The following is a 17,988-nucleotide window of genomic DNA, read 5'->3' as shown; positions in this document are numbered from 1 at the left end:
GCGTAAATTTTCTATTTCTCTTCCCATGTCACCTTCCTCCACACAAGTCTCCTCATGGCATTTTTCACCTCAGTGTTTCTGAAAGAGTAAATAATCGGGTTCAAAAGAGGTGTGACAACCGTATAGAACACTGCCACAAACTTGTCCGCAGGGAGGGTGATGCAGGGCCTCATGTAGACAAAAGAGCAGGGTATGAAAAACAGACCCACCACAGCCAGGTGAGAGGCGCAGGTGGAGAGCGCCCTCTGCCGTTCTTCTGCCGTGTGGCTCCTCAGGGAATGCATAATCACCGCGTAAGAAGCCAGTAGCACCACAAAGCTGATCACTGAGATGGAACCGCCATTGAGGATGACTAGCAGGCTGATAAGAAAGGTATCTGAGCAAGCCAGCTTCAACACTGGATGAACGTCACAAAAGTAGTGGTCAATGATGTTGGGACCACAAAAGGGCAGCTGGAATATGAGGAAGGTTTGTCCAGCAGAATGCAGCAAGCCCCCACTCCATGCTGCCCCCACCAGGAGGCTACACACTCTCTTGTTCATGATGGTGACGTAGTGCAAGGGCTTGCAGATGGCCACACAGCGGTCATAGGCCATCACCGTCAGAAGAAATATTTCGGTGCCGCCAAAGAAATGGAGGAAAAATATTTGTGTGATACATCCCTGAAGAGAAACTACTTTCCTCTTGAGCAAAGAGTCAAATATGAGTTTGGGCGCTGTGACAGAACAGTAACAGAGTTCTACCAATGACAAGTAGCTAAGGAAGAAATACATAGGAGAAGAAAGCCCTTTGCTGGCCATGATAGTCACCACAATGAGGCCATTGCCCACCACAATGGCTATGTACATCAGGAGAAACATGACAAAAATGACCTTCTGTACATATTGGCTCTGGGAAAAACCCAAGAAAATAATTTCTGTCACGTTGCTTGTAGATGCCATGTTTTGAAGAGCAGGTTCTGAGAGCTTCAAATAACAGAAATTGGAATCAGAACTCCTACAGAAATGAGAGGCATCATCCTTGGACTTTGTATTCTGTTGTCACCTCTCTTCCTCTCCTTCTGCTCTTTTCCCTTCCCCTCCTCCTCCCTCTTCCTTTGCCCCTTCCCATTCCCCTCCCCATTCCCATTCCCATCCCTGACTTGTATCAAGGATTACATGATGCAAGTAACTAAATAGCAATTATCTACTGCTTGACATTAGTCTTAGGCTGCAATTTCACTTTGTGGTGATATAAATTCATAAACATTACCTGACTCTATCACAAATGAAATAAAGATATGCCCAGAGGAAAATATGAGAATATTTTAGAAAATAAGAAAAATGAGAACCAGGTTCAACCGCATACCCAAGATCACAAATTTCATACTTGGACGGTTGTTTGCGTTCTTCAAAGGTCTGCCCTGAATCTCCTACTTACACTAGACTTACATGAAGACATAGTCCTGCCTACGCCAGGACTTCTACAAGGACTGATAGAATTCCACATTCTACAAGGACTGATAGAATTTCTCAACTCTAATTATTCTGCAATTGGTAAAAACTTACCCGGCTCCTGAGTTTGTGTATGCTAAAATCAGAGTATAAAGTATTAAAGCATAACTGTTTTTATTTACCTTATCACACAGTTCATGGCTGTTAAAGGGGGTTACTAAAAGCACTCCTGTAGTGGAGGGGTGTATAACACCACCTTTGGAAATGTGCAGTCTTCCAGGATTCTGATACAAGAGTCTCCCACCGACACACACACAGAAGTGGTGGGTGCATGTGGTATATGTGGAGGCCAGAGGGAACTCTCAAGTGGAATTCCACAGAAGAGCCATCCACCCTCCTCCCTTTTTTTAAGACATGGGTCTTATAAATTCTCCTAGGCTGGCTGGCCAGCAAACCTGAGATCAAATCTGAGATAACCACCTATAATTGCCTGCTCAGCAATAGGCTTAAAAATAAGCACTGTCACATCTTGTTGTTTATTTGGTTGCTGGGGATTAAATTCAGATACTCATTCTTCCATGCCAAGATCTTTACCAACTGACCTATCAACCATTCCTGGTCTGGTTTGGTTTGGGTCGAGCCAGATGAGGTTGGTTTTAATTTAAAATTATTAATATTTAAGGTATAGGCGCAATGTAGTCATCATAAAAAGCTAAAAATTAAATGGTCTTAGGGCAGAATAATAAAGGAACCAACGTCTTCTAAGAGAAAATGAAAAAGCGTTTGAGAGAATTTCATTACAGTGCCATCAGAGAAGTTAAACATGGACAATGATGACTTTTCACCTCTGGGGTCTAGATCATCTTAATTCTAAATTCTTGATTATTGGAGACAAAGTTAAGTACTCTTAAAGATAAGTGCACATTCTTATCAGACAGTTAGCTACCTGGATATTTCTGGGATTTGAAGTTAATGAAACCTTAAATAGAGATGAACATAGAAGCTTAAATTAAACTTAGTCAATAAGCAACTTCCTTGAAAACCTTTTAGATGCTTCTAGCTCCTACTTTGTGACTTCCCGTGTGATGTTTCCTATTTTATAATTTCGTGTACTATGTGGTTCTGAAAGACAATTGACCCAGATGCCCTCTCTCCCACTTTTTCTCCAAAGATATATCACAGGAAGGATAGATCAATGAGATACAAGAGCTTCTTCCTCCTCTTTCTTTTACTCAATAATCATAAGCTGTTGGTTTTGGAAGGAAGTTCATGTGTTTCTCATCCTACTGAGGGAGACCCTGGGGCCCAGGATCTCATGGTGTATGGCCTGGAACTGGATGAGAGCCAATTTTCACAGCTGCTACTCAACAATGTTATCTACCCACTCCTTCTCTACTGCTGACTCAAATCTGACTCCATTATGGAGGCAGAACAGAAAGAGAAAAGACCCATTCCTGGGGGGCGGGGGCAAAGCTAAGAGAAAAATGGAAATTGTAAACAATAACAGTAAGAAAATTAACAATAATGTGCTCCGACTCCAGTGGGCCACTTGCCCCAGGATAAAATGCTTACTGAGAAAACTTGTCTTCATAGCTTAGAGATCCTGATGGGGAAAGCATACTTCTGTAGTCAGAAAAGTTTGATGCCAGGAGAAAATGACCTTTGCAAGGTTTGTGTTGCAGACCACAGAGCTTATCACCAGCACATAGGTACTAAGAGTTATCTAAACTTAAATGTTTGACATAGACCCATCAGCTCTCACCAGCAAAACTGTAAACTTTTGAAGGCACCTAGCGTATGCCTTATATCCTCTGTAGCACTCTACACAGATTTGAGAACAGTAGATGCTAGCAAGCATTTTGGTGTGATCCCTGAGTCCTCTGTATATTATGAAAACAATGGAGGAGCTCTCAAAATGGACCAGCCACTCAGGGTACATGGTCTCAAAAAGTAAAATCTTCTTTCTGAAAATAACTCCAAGCACACCCCAGGAAAGGCTTAGTGGCTGAACTTACTTTGGAAATATTTAATTGCCTTTATTCTTAATCTTATCTTCCAGCTCATTCACTGTTATAAAATGGGTTCATTTTCACAGTCACTCCAAGAAAAAGGTTATATTTTCATTAGCCATATCTAAAAATAAAGTGGTCAAAGACATATACAGTGTGTGTTTGTAAGTCTAAAATTTTGAAATCTTGGTTCAAGATTATTCTTCAGCAAAATTTGGGCTTATTTCTTTTTTTTCTGTAGTGCTTGGAATAATAACCAATCCTTATTCATGCTACATGAGCATTCAATCACTGTATCCCACTTCCAGGCCCATAATTCAGACTTGTGCATAGGCTTATCTCCATTCAGGCTCAGATGAAGTTAATACCTTTATGTCCTCCAGAGAATGTCAGGTATAAAGAAGTCTTGGCCAGGTCCTTCGGATTTCTTAAAAGACTATTTTCAAAAGAAATACATAACAGCAAATTTGTAAAAACACCATTGTAAATTATTCTTAGTTAGCCATATGACTACATGATCTGCTCTGAGCCAAACTGCAATCTAACTCTCACTCTGTAATTTAGCCAGACAGTTAAGATTCTAACAAATTGATGTCTAAGGCCAGCCCACCAGCTGATGGAGAGCAAATCTGAGAAAGGCTCTCTGCAGTGGAAGCATGAGTACCAACAATGGAATGGGTCAATACAGGGACTGGGTTACTGCTCAATTGGTAAAGTGCTTACCTTGCATGCAGAAAGTTCCAGAATCACATACGACTGGGCATGATGATATGTGCCTGCAATCCCAGCACATGAAGATGGTGTCAGGAAGATCAGAAGCCCAAGATCATCTTTGGCTACTTAGCAGGTACAAGACCAGCCTTGGATACATGAGACCTTGTTAGAAAATAAAGGAGAAAAGACTAGAAGAAGGAAGGGATAGAAGAAATGTGCCAGCTAGTGTTTTTCCATCCATGGAACAGTTCAGTGAAAGCAACAGACTCAGAATCTGCACTACCCAAAGAGAGCAGTTGTCATCAATGCTGACACCTCTGTGAGCCAACTCCAGTGCCTAACAGGGATTTCATTAGGAAAGAGAGAGGGGGATATATTAAGATCATTCTACCATAAAAACCTATGAAAAGGAAGTTGGGAATGTTTGCTGGACCAAGGATCCTGAAGCAGTTAAGGTGTGAGAGATAAAGAATTTAGATCAGAGAGCTGAATTCCCTGAACATCCCCTGCCTGGGGAGTGTTTGGGAACAGCAAAAGTCAATTTCTCATTTCCTTCATTCAGGGTTAAGGTAGCTCTCTCTAATTAATCCAATTACAAAGCCACGATTTCTATTTGTTCCCTCATGATAGGCCCCTGATGATCTGGCCCCAGAGGTCCTCCCTCCTCTATTCTCAGGTTAGTGACAGAGAAGAAACCAACATCACAGTCCATTACAATACCATCAGGGGCTCCAGGTGGCCTCTTTTGCCCTCTCACAACTCATTATGTCTATGATATCAATGAATTCCAGGAAAAGTCCAATCAAAGAAAACCAGGTCACCTTACACATGTACTTTGAACATCTCTGAATGTTCAAATGGAAGGGTTTCTGAGCTCATCTTGTCCACCTCACTCATTGTAAAGATAAGAGCATAACCAAAATGGACATGGTAAAATTGTTGCCCCAGTTCTCTCTTAACATCCATTGTAAGACCTTTCCAATCGTTCATTATTACAATTATAAGTATTTTCCAAAAAATTCCCAGAACATAGTGAAAGGACATCAGAAAGTCCCTAACTGCAAGATATAATTTCCAAAGTAATAGTGTACTGCATTTGCATTTCTGTGTATTTCTGATTTTTAATATCTCAAATAGTGGAAGTAACATACTCCCATAGCAACTGGCATTCCTATTTGACAGATTAAGAAACAAAATTAAAGTCCAAGTGGATCATAGGTCTCAACATAAAAGCAGACACACTAAATCTATTAGAAGAAAAAGCAGGGAAGAGCCTTGAACTCATTGGCACAGGAGACAACTTTCTGAACAGAACAGCAACAGCACAGGCTCTAAGATCAATCATCAATAAATGAGACCTCATGAAACTGAAAAGCTTCTGAAAAGCAAAGGACACTGTGAGGAGGGCAAAACCACAGCCTACAGACTGGGAAAGGATCTTCACCAACCCTATATCTGACAGAGGACTAATATCCAGCATATATAAAGAACTCAAAAAGTTAAATACCAACAAATCAAGTAATTCAATTAAAAAGTGGGGTACATAGCTAAACAGAGAATTTTCAATAGAGAAATATTGAATGGCAGAGAAACACTTAAAGAAATGTTCAACATCCTTAGTCATCAGGGAAATGCAAATCAAAACAACCCTGAAACACCCATCAGAATGGCTAAGATCAAAAACTCAAGTGACAACACATGCTGGAGAGGATGTGGAGAAAGGGGAACCCTCCTCAATTGCTGGTGGGAATGTAAACTTGTACAACCACTTTGGATATGAATCTGGCACTTTCACAGACAATCAGGAATAGTGCTTCCTCAAGATCCAGCTATACCAATACTAGGCATATATCCAAAATATGCCCAAGTATACAACAAGGACATTTGCTCAACCATATTCGTAGCAGCTTTATTCGTAATAGCCAGAATCCAGCCAGATGTCCCTCAATTGAGGAATGGATACAGAAATTGTGGTACATTTACATAATGGAATACTACTCAGTAACTAAAAACAAGGAAATCATGAAATTTTCAGGCAAAAGGTAGGAACTAGAAAAGATCATCCTGAGTAAGGTGACCCAGAAGCAGAAAGACACACACATACAGTATATATTCACTTGTAAATGGATATTAGTCATGTAATATAGAATAAACATTCTAAAATCTATACTCCCAAAGAAGCTAAGCAAGAAGGAGGACCCTAGGGAAATTGCTCAGTCCTCACTCAAAACACAAATGGGATAGACATCAGAAGAGGGAGAAAACAGGAAACAGGACAGGAGCCTACCACAGAGTACCTCTGAAAGACTCTACCCAGCTGGGTATCAAAGCAGATGCTGAGACTCATAGCCAAACTTTGGGCAGGGTGCAGGGAATCTTATGAAAGAGGGGGAAATAAAAAGACGTAGAAGGGACAGAAGCTCCACAAGATGACCAACAGCACCAAAAAAATCTGGGCCCAGGTGTCTTTGCAAAGACCAATATTCCAACCAAGGACCATGCATGGAGATAACCCAGAACCCCTGAACAGATGTTGCCCATGGCAGCTCAATCTCCAAATGGGATCCCTAGTAAGGAGAACAGGGGCTGTCTCTGACATGAACTCAGTGACTGACTCTTTGTTTACCTCCCCCTGGGGGTAGTGCAGCCTTACCAGGCCACAGAGGAAGACAATGCAGCCAGTCCTGAAGAGACCTGATAGGCTAGGGTCAGATGGAAGGGGAAGAGGACCTCCCCTATCAGTGGACTGGGGGAGGGGCTTGGGTGGAAAAAGGGAAGGTAGGGTGGGATTAGGAGGGGACAAGGGAGGGGGCTATAACTGGGATACAAAGTATAATAAAAAAATAAATTTAAAAAGTAAAAATATCATTTTGGTGCTCCAATGCATACCATGACTACACAGACAGAGAAATCATTCCAGCTGTAGACAATGTGAGAAGCCATCAGATTTAAGTCACCTGGGAAGTCCTCACACAGAGAGTTAAGGATGGAAGTACCATAATTCAAGGCACTAGAACCCTGTATGGTACTACTTTAGATTGCTTGAAAATGGATGCAGAAAATGAAGGGCAAAATGACATAACTGAAATTGGCTCAATTCCAATTATGATTATTATAATTTTGGTATTTCATATTTTAGCCTTAATAACCACAGTAGATTTGCATACCCATTCAATAAAAAAAACTTTAGAGATACAGGAAAAAGAAAAATATGAATAGTGGATTGATAAGATACAAGCCTTAGAAAGACTTGTAAATGCAAGTAAGAAAAATACTCAGACACAGAGAAAATTAGACAAGCTTTAAAAAAGACCACTAAATGAAAATAAGATTGACTTCAGCTGTGAGTAGAATAGTATCAGATTCAGAAGTCAGGAAAATAGTAATCAAATCTTTGGCTTTTGAAAATGCTAATTCAGAATGTAAAAGGGTAGTTAGACATTTAAAGGCAAGATCAGCACCAATAATATGAATAGATGATATCTTATTGCCTGATCCAGATGCAGATACCTTTAAAAAAAGTTTGATGAATTAAAGATAATTTTGCTTTGCTGGGGATTACAAGTAACTCCACACACATAGATAGATAGATAGATAGATAGATAGATAGATAGATAGATAGATAGATAGATAGAGGAGATTCTATCACTTATCTAAGATATAAGATAAGTTTAAGAAAATAAGACTGCCACAGAGGGCCTCTGAAAGCCTTTGCCCTGCAGACTATCAAAGCAGATGCTGAGACTTATGGCCAACTGTTGGCAGAGTGCATGGAATCTTATGTAAGATGTGGGAAATAGTAAGAGCTGGAGAGGACGGGAACACCACAAGGAGAGCAACAGAACCAGAAAACTTGAACACAGGGAACTTCCCAGAGACTCATACTCCAACCAAAGACTATTCATGGAGATAACCTAGAATTCCTGCACAGTAGTAGCACATGGCAGTTCAGTGTCCAAGTGGGTTCCATAGTAATGGGAAGAGGGACTGCCTCTGACATAATCTGATTGGCCTGCTCTTTGATGACCTCCCCCTGAGGGGGAAACAGCCTTACCAGGCCACAGAAGATGACAATGCAGCCACTCCTGATGTGATCTGATAGACTAAGATCAGAAGGAAGAAGAGGACCTCCCCTATCAGTGGACTTCAGGAAGGGCATGCATGAAGAAGTGGGAGGGAGGGTGGGATCGGGAGGGAAGGAGAAAGGGGCTTATGGGGGATACAAAGTGAATAAAGTGTAAGAAAGAAAGAAAGAAAGAAAGAAAGAAAGAAAGAAAGAAAGAAAGAAAGAAAGAAAGAAAGAAAGAAAGAAAGAAAGAAAGAAAGACAGAAAGAAAAGAAAGAAAGAAAGAAAGAAAGAAAGAAAGAAAGAAAGAAAGAAAGAAAGAAAGAAAGAAAGAAAGAAAATAAGACCACAAAAAGTACAAATCAGGAGAGATCAATTACAAACTCTTAATGATTTTCAAAAATTGCTGGAAGATATTAACTGGCTATGGCCCACAAGTGGATTAATTACTCAAGACCCAATTAATTTATTTCAAACCATATAAGGTGATAAAGACATAAATAGTCCAATAAAATTATCAGCTGAGGCTGAGAGCAAATTGGCTTTGGTAGAAAAAAAATTTCAGAATGCACTTGGATCCAGAGCTAAATTGTATTTTGGTTATTTTGTTCCATGTTAGAATGTTAGAATGTAGACTTTCACATGTCCATGCCATGACATCAAGTTTTGAGTTTTCTTCTTAAATAAAGGGAATACTTTTGTTGTTTAATATTTAAAAACACAGTTAAGAGATTTAAAATGCTTTAAGTAAATTTAAAGGGTTGCTATAGTTCAAACTCATTTTCTAAATCTCTAAGAGTTGGAGTGAGTTGGAGCCAAAATAAAACATTTGATCAGGGCATTGCTAGCCCATGCCTTTAATCACAGCACAGAAAGGCAGATCTCTGTGATTAGGTCTTTTCTAAATTCTAGAGTTACAATGAACAGGGTGGTGGTGATTCATGCCATTAATCCCAGCACTTGAGAGGCACAGGTCTTTAATCCCAGCACTTGGGAGGCAGAGGGAGGCATTTAAGAATTACAACGAAGATATCATCCACCATGACCAAGTAGGCTTCATCCCTGGCATGCAAGGGTGGTTCAACATACGGAAATCCATCAATGTAATCCACTACATAAACAAACTGAAGGAGAAAAACCACATGATCATCTCCTTAGACGCCGAAAAAGCATTTGACAAAGTCCAACACCCATTCATGTTTAAAGTCTTGGAGAGATCAGGGATACAAGGCACATACCTAAACACAGTAAAGGCAATATATAGCAAGCCTATAGCTAACATCAAACTCAATGGAGAGAAACTTAAATCAATCCCACTGAAATCAGGGACAAGACAAGGCTGTCCATTGTCCCCATATCTCTTCAACATAGTACTTGAAGTCCTAGCCAGAGCAATAAGACAACTAAAGGAGATCAAGGGGATACAAATCGGAAAGGAAGAGGTCAAAGTGTCACTATTTGCAGATGATATGATAGTATACATGAGCGACCCCAAAAATTCAACCAGAGAACTCCTTCAGCTGATAAACACCTTCAGCAAAGTGGCAGGATACAAAATCAACTCAAAAAAATCAGAAGCCCTCCTATATACCAAAGACAAAAAGGCTGAGAAAGAAATTAGGGAAACAACACCCTTCACAATAGCCACTAATAACATAAAGTACCTTGGTGTGACCCTAACCAAGCAAGTGAAAGACCTGTTTGAGAAAAACTTCAAGTCTCTGAAGAAAGAAATCGAAGAAGATATCAGAAGATGGAAAGATCTCCCGTGCTCATGGATTGGTAGGATTAACATTGTGAAAATGGCCATACTGCCAAAAGCAATCTACAGATTCAATGCAATTCCCATCAAAATACCAACTCAATTCTTTACAGACCTTGAAAAAGATTCTCAGCTTCATATGGAGAAACAAAAAACCCAGAATCTCCAAAACGATCCTGTACAACAACAGATCATCTGGAGGTATCTCCATTCCTGATCTCAAGCTGTACTACAGGGCAACAGTAATAAAAACTGCATGGTACTGGCATAGAAACAGAAAGGAGGATCAATGGAACCGCATAGAAGACCCAGAACTAAATCCACACACCTATGAATACTCGATATTCGACAAAGAAGCCAATTCCATTCAATGGAAAAAAGACAGCATCTTCAACAAATGGTGCTGGACCAACTGGATGTCTACATGCAGAAAAATGAAAATAGATCCATATTTATCACCCTGCACAAAACTAAAGTCAAAGTGGATCAAGGACCTCAACATAAAACCAGATACCCTAAATCAATTGGAAAAAAAAGTGGGGAACAGCCTAGAACTCATTGGCACAGGAGACAACTTCCTGAACAGAACACCAACAGCACAGGCTCTAAGAGCAACAATCAATAAATGGGACCTCATGAAACTGAAAAGTTTCTGTAAAGCAAAGGATACCATCATCAAAACAAAACGACTGCCTACAGATTGGGAAAGAATCTTCACTAACCCTTTATCTGACAGAGGACTAATATCCAGTATATACAAAGAACTAAAGAAGCTGAAAAGCAGCAAACCAAGTAATCCAATTAAAAAATGGGGAACAGAGCTAAACAGAGAGTTCTCGACAGAGGAATATCGAATGGCAGAAAAACACTTAAAGAAATGCTCATCCTCATTAGCCATCAGGGAAATGCAAATCAAAACGACCCTGAGATATCACCTTACACCCATCAGAATGGCCAAGATGAAAAACTCAAGCGATAACACATGCTGGAGAGGTTGTGGAGAAAGGGGAACCCTGCTCCACTGCTGGTGGGAATGTAAACTGGTACAACCACTCTGGAAAGCTATCTGGCGCTTTCTAAGACAAATAGGAATAGTGCTTCCTCCAGACCCAGCTATACCACTGCTAGGTATATACCCAAAGTTTGTTCAAGTACACAAAAAGGACACTTGCTCAACCATGTTTATAGCAGCTCTATTTGTAATAGCCAGAACCTGGAAACAACCCAGATGTCCATCAACGGTGGAATGGGTACAGAAATTGTGGTATTTTTATACAATGGAATACTACTCAGCAATCAAAAAGGAGGAAATCATGAAATTTGCAGGCAAATGGTGGGATCTAGAAAAGATCATTCTGAGTGAAATATCCCAGAAGGAGAAAGACAAACATGGGATATACTCACTTATATAGACCTATAAGATATGATAAACATAATGAAATCTATACACCTAAAAAAGATAATCAATTGAGCAGACATGGGGTAAGATGATCAATCCTCATTTAGAAAGACAGATGGGATGTGCATTGAACGTATGACAGGAGTCTACTGAGCGCATCTGAAAGACTCTAACTAGCAGTGTTTTCAAAGCAAAGACTCATGACCAAACCTTTGGCAGAGTACAGGGAATCATAAGAAAGAAGGGGAGTTAGTCTGATGGGGAAAGGATAGGAGCTCCACAAGGACCAAATATATCTGGGCACAGGGTCTTTTCTGAGACTGACATTCAACCAAGGACCATGTATGGACATAACCTAGAACCTCCACTCAGATGTAGCCTGTGGTAGCTCAGTAACCAATTGGTTTCCCAAAGTTAGGGGAACAGGGACTATTTCTAACAGGAACTCGATGACTGGCTCTTTGGTCTCCCCACCCCCGAAGGGAGGAGCATTCCTGTTAGGCCACAGAGGAGGGCTTTGCAGCCAGTCCTGAAGATACCTGATAAAACAGGATCAGATGAATGGGGAGGAGGTCCCCCCCATCAGTGGACTTGGAAAGGGGCACGGTGGAGATGAGGGAGGGAGGGAGGGAGGGACTGGGAGGGAATGAGGGATCGGGACACGGCTGGGATACAGAGTTAATAAAATGTAACTGATAAAAAAAAAAAAAAAAAAGAATTTGAATAATAATTTTCTGTAGTTAACAGTACTGTCTCAATGTTAATTTCTTAGAGTTGATAACGGATCACCATGGTAATGTAAGACATTTACATCAGAAGATGCTGACTGAAGGCTCCATGGAAACACGACTGTATAAGTCTGAAATTTATCTGAAATACATGCTTGAATAATTTGGAAATTGGTTGAAAATAAAATGAGCAAAGAAAAAAAAAAAAAAGAATTACAACGAATCCCACTGAAATCAGGGACAAGCCAAGGATGCCCACTCTCTCCATATCTTTTTAACATAGTACTTGAAATCCTACCTAGAGCAATAAGACAACTAAACGAGATAAAGGGGATACAAATTGGAAAGGAAGAGGTCAAAGTATCACTATTTGCAGATGATACGATAGTATATATGAGTGACCCCAAAAATTCAACCAGAGAACACCTTCAGCTGATAAACACCTTCAGCAAAGTGGCCGGATACAAAATTAACTCAAAAAAATCAGTAGTCCTCTTGTATATGAAAGACAAAAGGGCTGAGAAGGAAATTAGGGAATCTAAACCCTTCACAATAACTACTAATAACATAAAGTACCTCCAGGTGACTCTAATCAAGCAAGTGAAAAGACCTGTTTGAAAAAAACTTCAAGTCTCTGAAGAAAGAAATTGAAGAAGATATCAGAAGATGGAAAGATCTCCTGTGCTCATGGATTGGTAGAATTAACAGTGAAAATGGCAATCCTTCCAAAAGCAATCTACAGATTCAATGCAATTCTCATCAAAATACCAACACAATTTTTTACAGACCTTGAAAGAACAATTCTCAACTTCACATGGAAAAAAACCAGAATTGCCAAACCAATCCTGTACAACAACAGATCATCTGGAGGTATCTCCATCCCTGATCTCAAGATGTACTACAGAGCAATAGTAATAAAAACTTCATGGTACTGGCATAGAAACAGAATGGGGATCAATGGAATCAAATAGAAGATCCAGAAATAAACCCACTCACCTATGGATACTTGATTTTTGACAAAGAAGCCAAAACCATACAATGGAAAAAAGACAGCATCTTCAACAGATGGTGCTGGTCTAACTGGATATCTACATGTGGTAAAATGAAAATAGATCCATATTTATCACCCTGAAAAAAACTAAAGTCCAAATGGATCAAAGACCTCAACATAAAACCAGCCACACTAAATATGTTAGAAGAAAAAGTGGGGAAGAGCCTTGAACTCATTGGCACAGGAGACAACTTCCTGAATAGAACACCAATAGCACAGGCTCTAAGATTAACAACCAATAAATGGGACCTCATGAAATGGAAAAGATTCTGGAAAGCAAAGGACACTGATTGTTGGATCTTGTTTACACATCCATTTTGTTAGTCTGTGTCTTTTCATTGGTGAATTGAGTCCATTGATGTTGAGAGAGTTTAACGACCAGTGGCTGTTAGATCCTTTGATATTTATGTTGGCTGTGGTAGTGTGTTTGTATACTTGGCTACTTTTAGTTTTGCTGTAGTGAGGTTATGCATTTCCTGTGTTTTCCTGAAAGTAGTTAGTTTTCTTGGGTTGTATTTTTCATTTTAGTGTCTTCTGTAACACTGGATTTTGTGTAGGTATTGTTGAAATTTGTTTTTGTAGTTGAATGTCTTGTTTTCTCCATCTATGATGACTGAGAGTTTTGCTGGGTATAGTAGCCAGGGCTGACATCTGTGTTCTCTTAGGGTCTGCATGATATCTGTCCAGGCCCTTCTGGTTTTCATAGTATCTGTTGAGTAGTCAGGTGTGATTCTGATGGGTTTGCCATTATATGTTACTTGGCCTTTTTCCCTTGCAGCTTTTAGTATTTTTTCTCTGTTCTCTATACTTACCATTTTGATTATTATGTGGCAGGAGAATTTTATTTTCTGGTCTAATCTATTAGCTGTTCTGTAGGCCTCTTGTATGTTTATAGGCCTCTCCTTTAAATTGGGGAAATTTTCTTCTGTGATTTTATTGAAAATATTTTTTGGGCCTTGGAGACAGGAATCTTCTTTTTCCTCTATTACTATTAATCTTAGGTTTTGTCTTTTCATGTTGTCTTGAGTTTCTTGGATGGTTTGTGTCAGGAAGGTTTTAGATTTATTATTTTCTTTGATGAATACATCGATTTCTTCCATTGAATCTTCCACACCTGAGATTCTTTCTTCCATCTCTTGTAGTCTGTTGGTTATGCTAACCTCTGTAGTTCCTGTTTTCTTCTCTAAGTTCTCCCTCTTCATGATTTCTTCCATTTGTGTTTTCTTTCATTTTTCCAATTCTATCTTCATATCTTGAACTGTTTTGTTGATTTCCCTCACCTGTCTGACTGTATTTTCCTGCAATTCCTTCACCTGTTTGTTTGAATTTTCCTTGGAAAATTTTCCCCAGAACTTTTCCGAAGGTGGGGAGGAGTCGGCTCAGTGCCCTAAGTTTGGACCTGCTGTTTCCCTCACTGTGGGGTTTCCTCTCAACAGGGAAACCCAGTCTCTGGTGACCTGGGGCCCACAGTTCTGTCTGGGATGGTGAGTCGGGCATACAGCAGGTCTCTGGACTGGTGGCTGAGTGCCCTGTTCTGAGCTGGAGGCTGAAAGCCCACTGGATACCAGGACCTTTTCCAGGGATTGACTGGGTGACCTGAGGTTGGTCTCGATTGCATCCTTCACTGTGGAGTTTTCTCTTGACTGGAAATCCCAGTCTCGGGTGTTTTGGTGCACACACAGTTAGGCCTGGGAAAGTGATCAGGACACACAGGCATGTGGCTCTGGGCTGGCAACCTAGTGCCTGCTGGGACCCAGGAACTCTTCCATGGTTTAGCTGGGTGACTTGAATCCAATTGATTCCCACACCGTGAGGTTTCCTCTCACCTAAGAAACACAATCGCTGGAGTTTTAGGGCCCAGAGTTCTGTCTGTTTCTCACTGTGTAGACGCTGCTGTGCTGCTGGTCAGAAACAGTATCCTCCTGGCACTGCCATCTTGGATTCCCTCTGATTCTAATCTTAAACTATAGCACCAATACCGGCCAAAAATCTAACACTGGTATATATCATTGTATAATGATACAAAATTAAGGTTATATTTTGTTACTGTACATATGCCATTCCTAAAAATGCAACATGAAGTTTTTGTCCTTTTGAAAGCTGCTATTACAAGCTGTTTAGGATAATTAAGAAATGAAAGTTAATAGTGTATCAAACTTGTGGTTTTGTTAAGTACTAGTTTAGTTAATTACAGAAATATACTTCCTAGGTTGAGCAGATATAAATAGCTAGAAACGAGCAATTCAGTTATACTAGAAATATATAGGTGGTCTTCAAAACCTCAGAGATGGTGTTTAAGGATGTTTTATAAATTTAAGCCTTTTTTGACAATGAGACATGTCAGCTCCTGACAGTATCCCACACTACTTCAAAGAAGATTATGGACATCACAAAATCCTGGTATGGAGTTTGCTTCAAATTTCACAAAGCCCATAAAAAGCTAAAATGATATGCTCAGGATGTGAGGCTAAGCACTGCACTCAGGGTCAGCCGCTTTGGACCCAGAGAAGAGCATGTCTGGTTGCATGCGGGTTGATGCCCCAGGTCCCGCCTCTGAGAAAAAGGTATCGGACGGGTCTGATGCTCTTTGGGTGGATGACATCTAAATGAACATCGGTACAAAGTCCCAATTTATTTCTAATATCAGAGATCAGACCTCTACTCTTGCCTGATGCGTCTAAAACAAAAAGGGGGAACTGTAGAGAGCTGTGGAATGCTATGCCTTAAAGATGGAGCTGGTTTCTGCCTTCCACCTTCCCGATGGTGAGTGCTCTCTGTCACGAACAATTCCACATTTGGCTAAGGCTGAGTATCTGGCTTGCTTCCATGTATGTGGACCTATCTGCATTGCCCACGTGGCACGCCTGGGTTGGCTACCCAGAGGCTATTTAAGCTGTGGGCTGGCTTTCCCCAGGGTCCGAGGATTGTTCAAGGTTCCTGAATAAACTGCATTGAAAAAAAAAATTTCACAAAGCTAGCCACAGGGCAAAAATCTGGCATTGCCTCAACTGCTAATAGAATTCTGTCCAAGCTGTGGACAAACAGGACACAAGGAAAGCTAATTGCCAAATTCTGCCTGAAAAAGGTAGAGGAGTCCTTCACAATTCCTGCTCCACAGGAAAAAAAAAATCTGTTAGATGTTTTATCTCAGCAGGCCAAAGTGTGGCAGAGGAATCTTGGGTGACTATCCAGGGGGCCAACAAACTCTGTCATTTCTGTAGTTTTGGAAGCCACTTGATCTGTACTTCCTGTTTAGTCAGGTATCTGATGAGGTTGAATACTAGATAGTTATAGTTCCATAATTAAGCCTCAGTTGTTTAGGATTTAAGAAAATGTTTTAAGGTCTAAAAAGATGTTTCTAGGTTGATAAATGTAAGTTATGATAGAAAGTGTTTTAGGTACAGAAGTTTGAACTCATCAAGATAGGTAAGATAGTAGAGAACTTTCTCCAAGATTGCCAAATACTAATGGACTGAACATTGTGACTATAATTCTTACCAGATAGTATATAGTTTATTGATGTTAGAGAAATAGACAAAAAGAGGGAAATATTACAGGATCACCATGTGAACTCCAAGATTGTGTAACAGAAAAAAAAAACTATTTCTAGTTGTGGTATGGTTCAGCCCTAGCACACACCTTTAATACAATACCTTTCTGTAAATAAGATTAAATAAAGTCAATCACAGATCAAGAGGCTGAGCAAGCAAACAGTTGGCAGGAAGTGAACTTAGGGAGGGAAATACCATAGAGAGTGAAAGGAAATCCAGAGGACAGATAGAGAGACCCACAGGAAGTAGAAATGAGGGACATTCCATTTGAGTGGCTTTTAAGACAGCATGGGGAAGGAGAACAGGGCTTTTCCTTCTGGGACATCAGCTAAGCAGGAAAGTCAGCTGGTTTCTTTCTCTGCCTCTCTGAGCTAGTGGGCTTTCACCCCAGCATCTGGTTCCTGAGTCTTTATTGGTAAAATTGAACATTTGTGATTTTGTTTTTTTTTTTTTTTGAGAATGCTACAGATAAGCATATTGCATCTCCTTCACTCCTTCTGACCTTCTTTTTCACCTTCTAAGTTCTCCACCCTTCCCAAATTTATGATATCCTTTTTGTTACATGTATATACAATGCATAAGCACCATATATGTATATGTATATATAGGAAATATATATATATTTGCACACATGTATCTATAACCTACTAAGTCCCTTTAACTTTGCCCATGTGTGCATGTGCCCAACACTGACCACTCCGAATTGGAGAGCATACGTGGACATTTGCCCCTGAAGGCATTCTAGCAGCTATTGACTTCCTCTCACTCTTCATCAAGGAGTAGTATTTCCCCCATCTGCACTGGAACATCAAACAAAAAAAGAAATTGAAAATAAATAAAATCTGTCCTTACTACATACAAGACCGAGTAAAAATCCAATACCCTATTCCCAACTCGCCAATCATACAATTGTTAAACATGTAACCTACACAAATTTAACAACCTATATCTATACCCAAAATACCATGTATATTTTGTATGTTTAATTAAAAAATTCCATGTTTTAGGACTTCAAACTCTGCATATGATTTTAAAGAGCTTGGAAATTGTGTTGGCAAAGGAGCAAGTATGGAATATAGGAGCACCACAAAAAATATTTATTATTGGATATTTAAGGTAGATTGCTTAAAATGCTGTTAATATAAATTCCAAATATTGATTTTGAAGGTCTTTAAGTGAACACGTCAAAGGTATACATCATAAGAGTTCATCTGGCTTAATTATGCTTACTCACAAGACCATAATCTGTGACCCAATTGTGTTTTTGTCATTAAG

At 39.9% G+C, this 17,988-nt stretch overlaps 1 protein-coding gene across 1 annotated transcript; it reads right to left on the bottom strand.

The window, feature by feature from the left end:
* Positions 1 to 11: 11 nt before the first annotated feature.
* On the bottom strand, positions 12 to 941 carry LOC110564895 (olfactory receptor 4X1-like). The gene has a single exon (XM_021662443.1). It carries the CDS (start codon positions 939 to 941, stop codon positions 12 to 14), a length of 930 nt encoding a protein of 309 aa, XP_021518118.1.
* Positions 942 to 17,988: the final 17,047 nt, after the last annotated feature.

The sequence above is a fragment of the Meriones unguiculatus genome, chromosome 18 (assembly GCF_030254825.1).
Source record: "Meriones unguiculatus strain TT.TT164.6M chromosome 18, Bangor_MerUng_6.1, whole genome shotgun sequence".
Classification (NCBI taxonomy): Eukaryota; Metazoa; Chordata; class Mammalia; order Rodentia; family Muridae; genus Meriones; species Meriones unguiculatus.
This window is presented reverse-complemented; position numbering and strand designations above follow the sequence as displayed.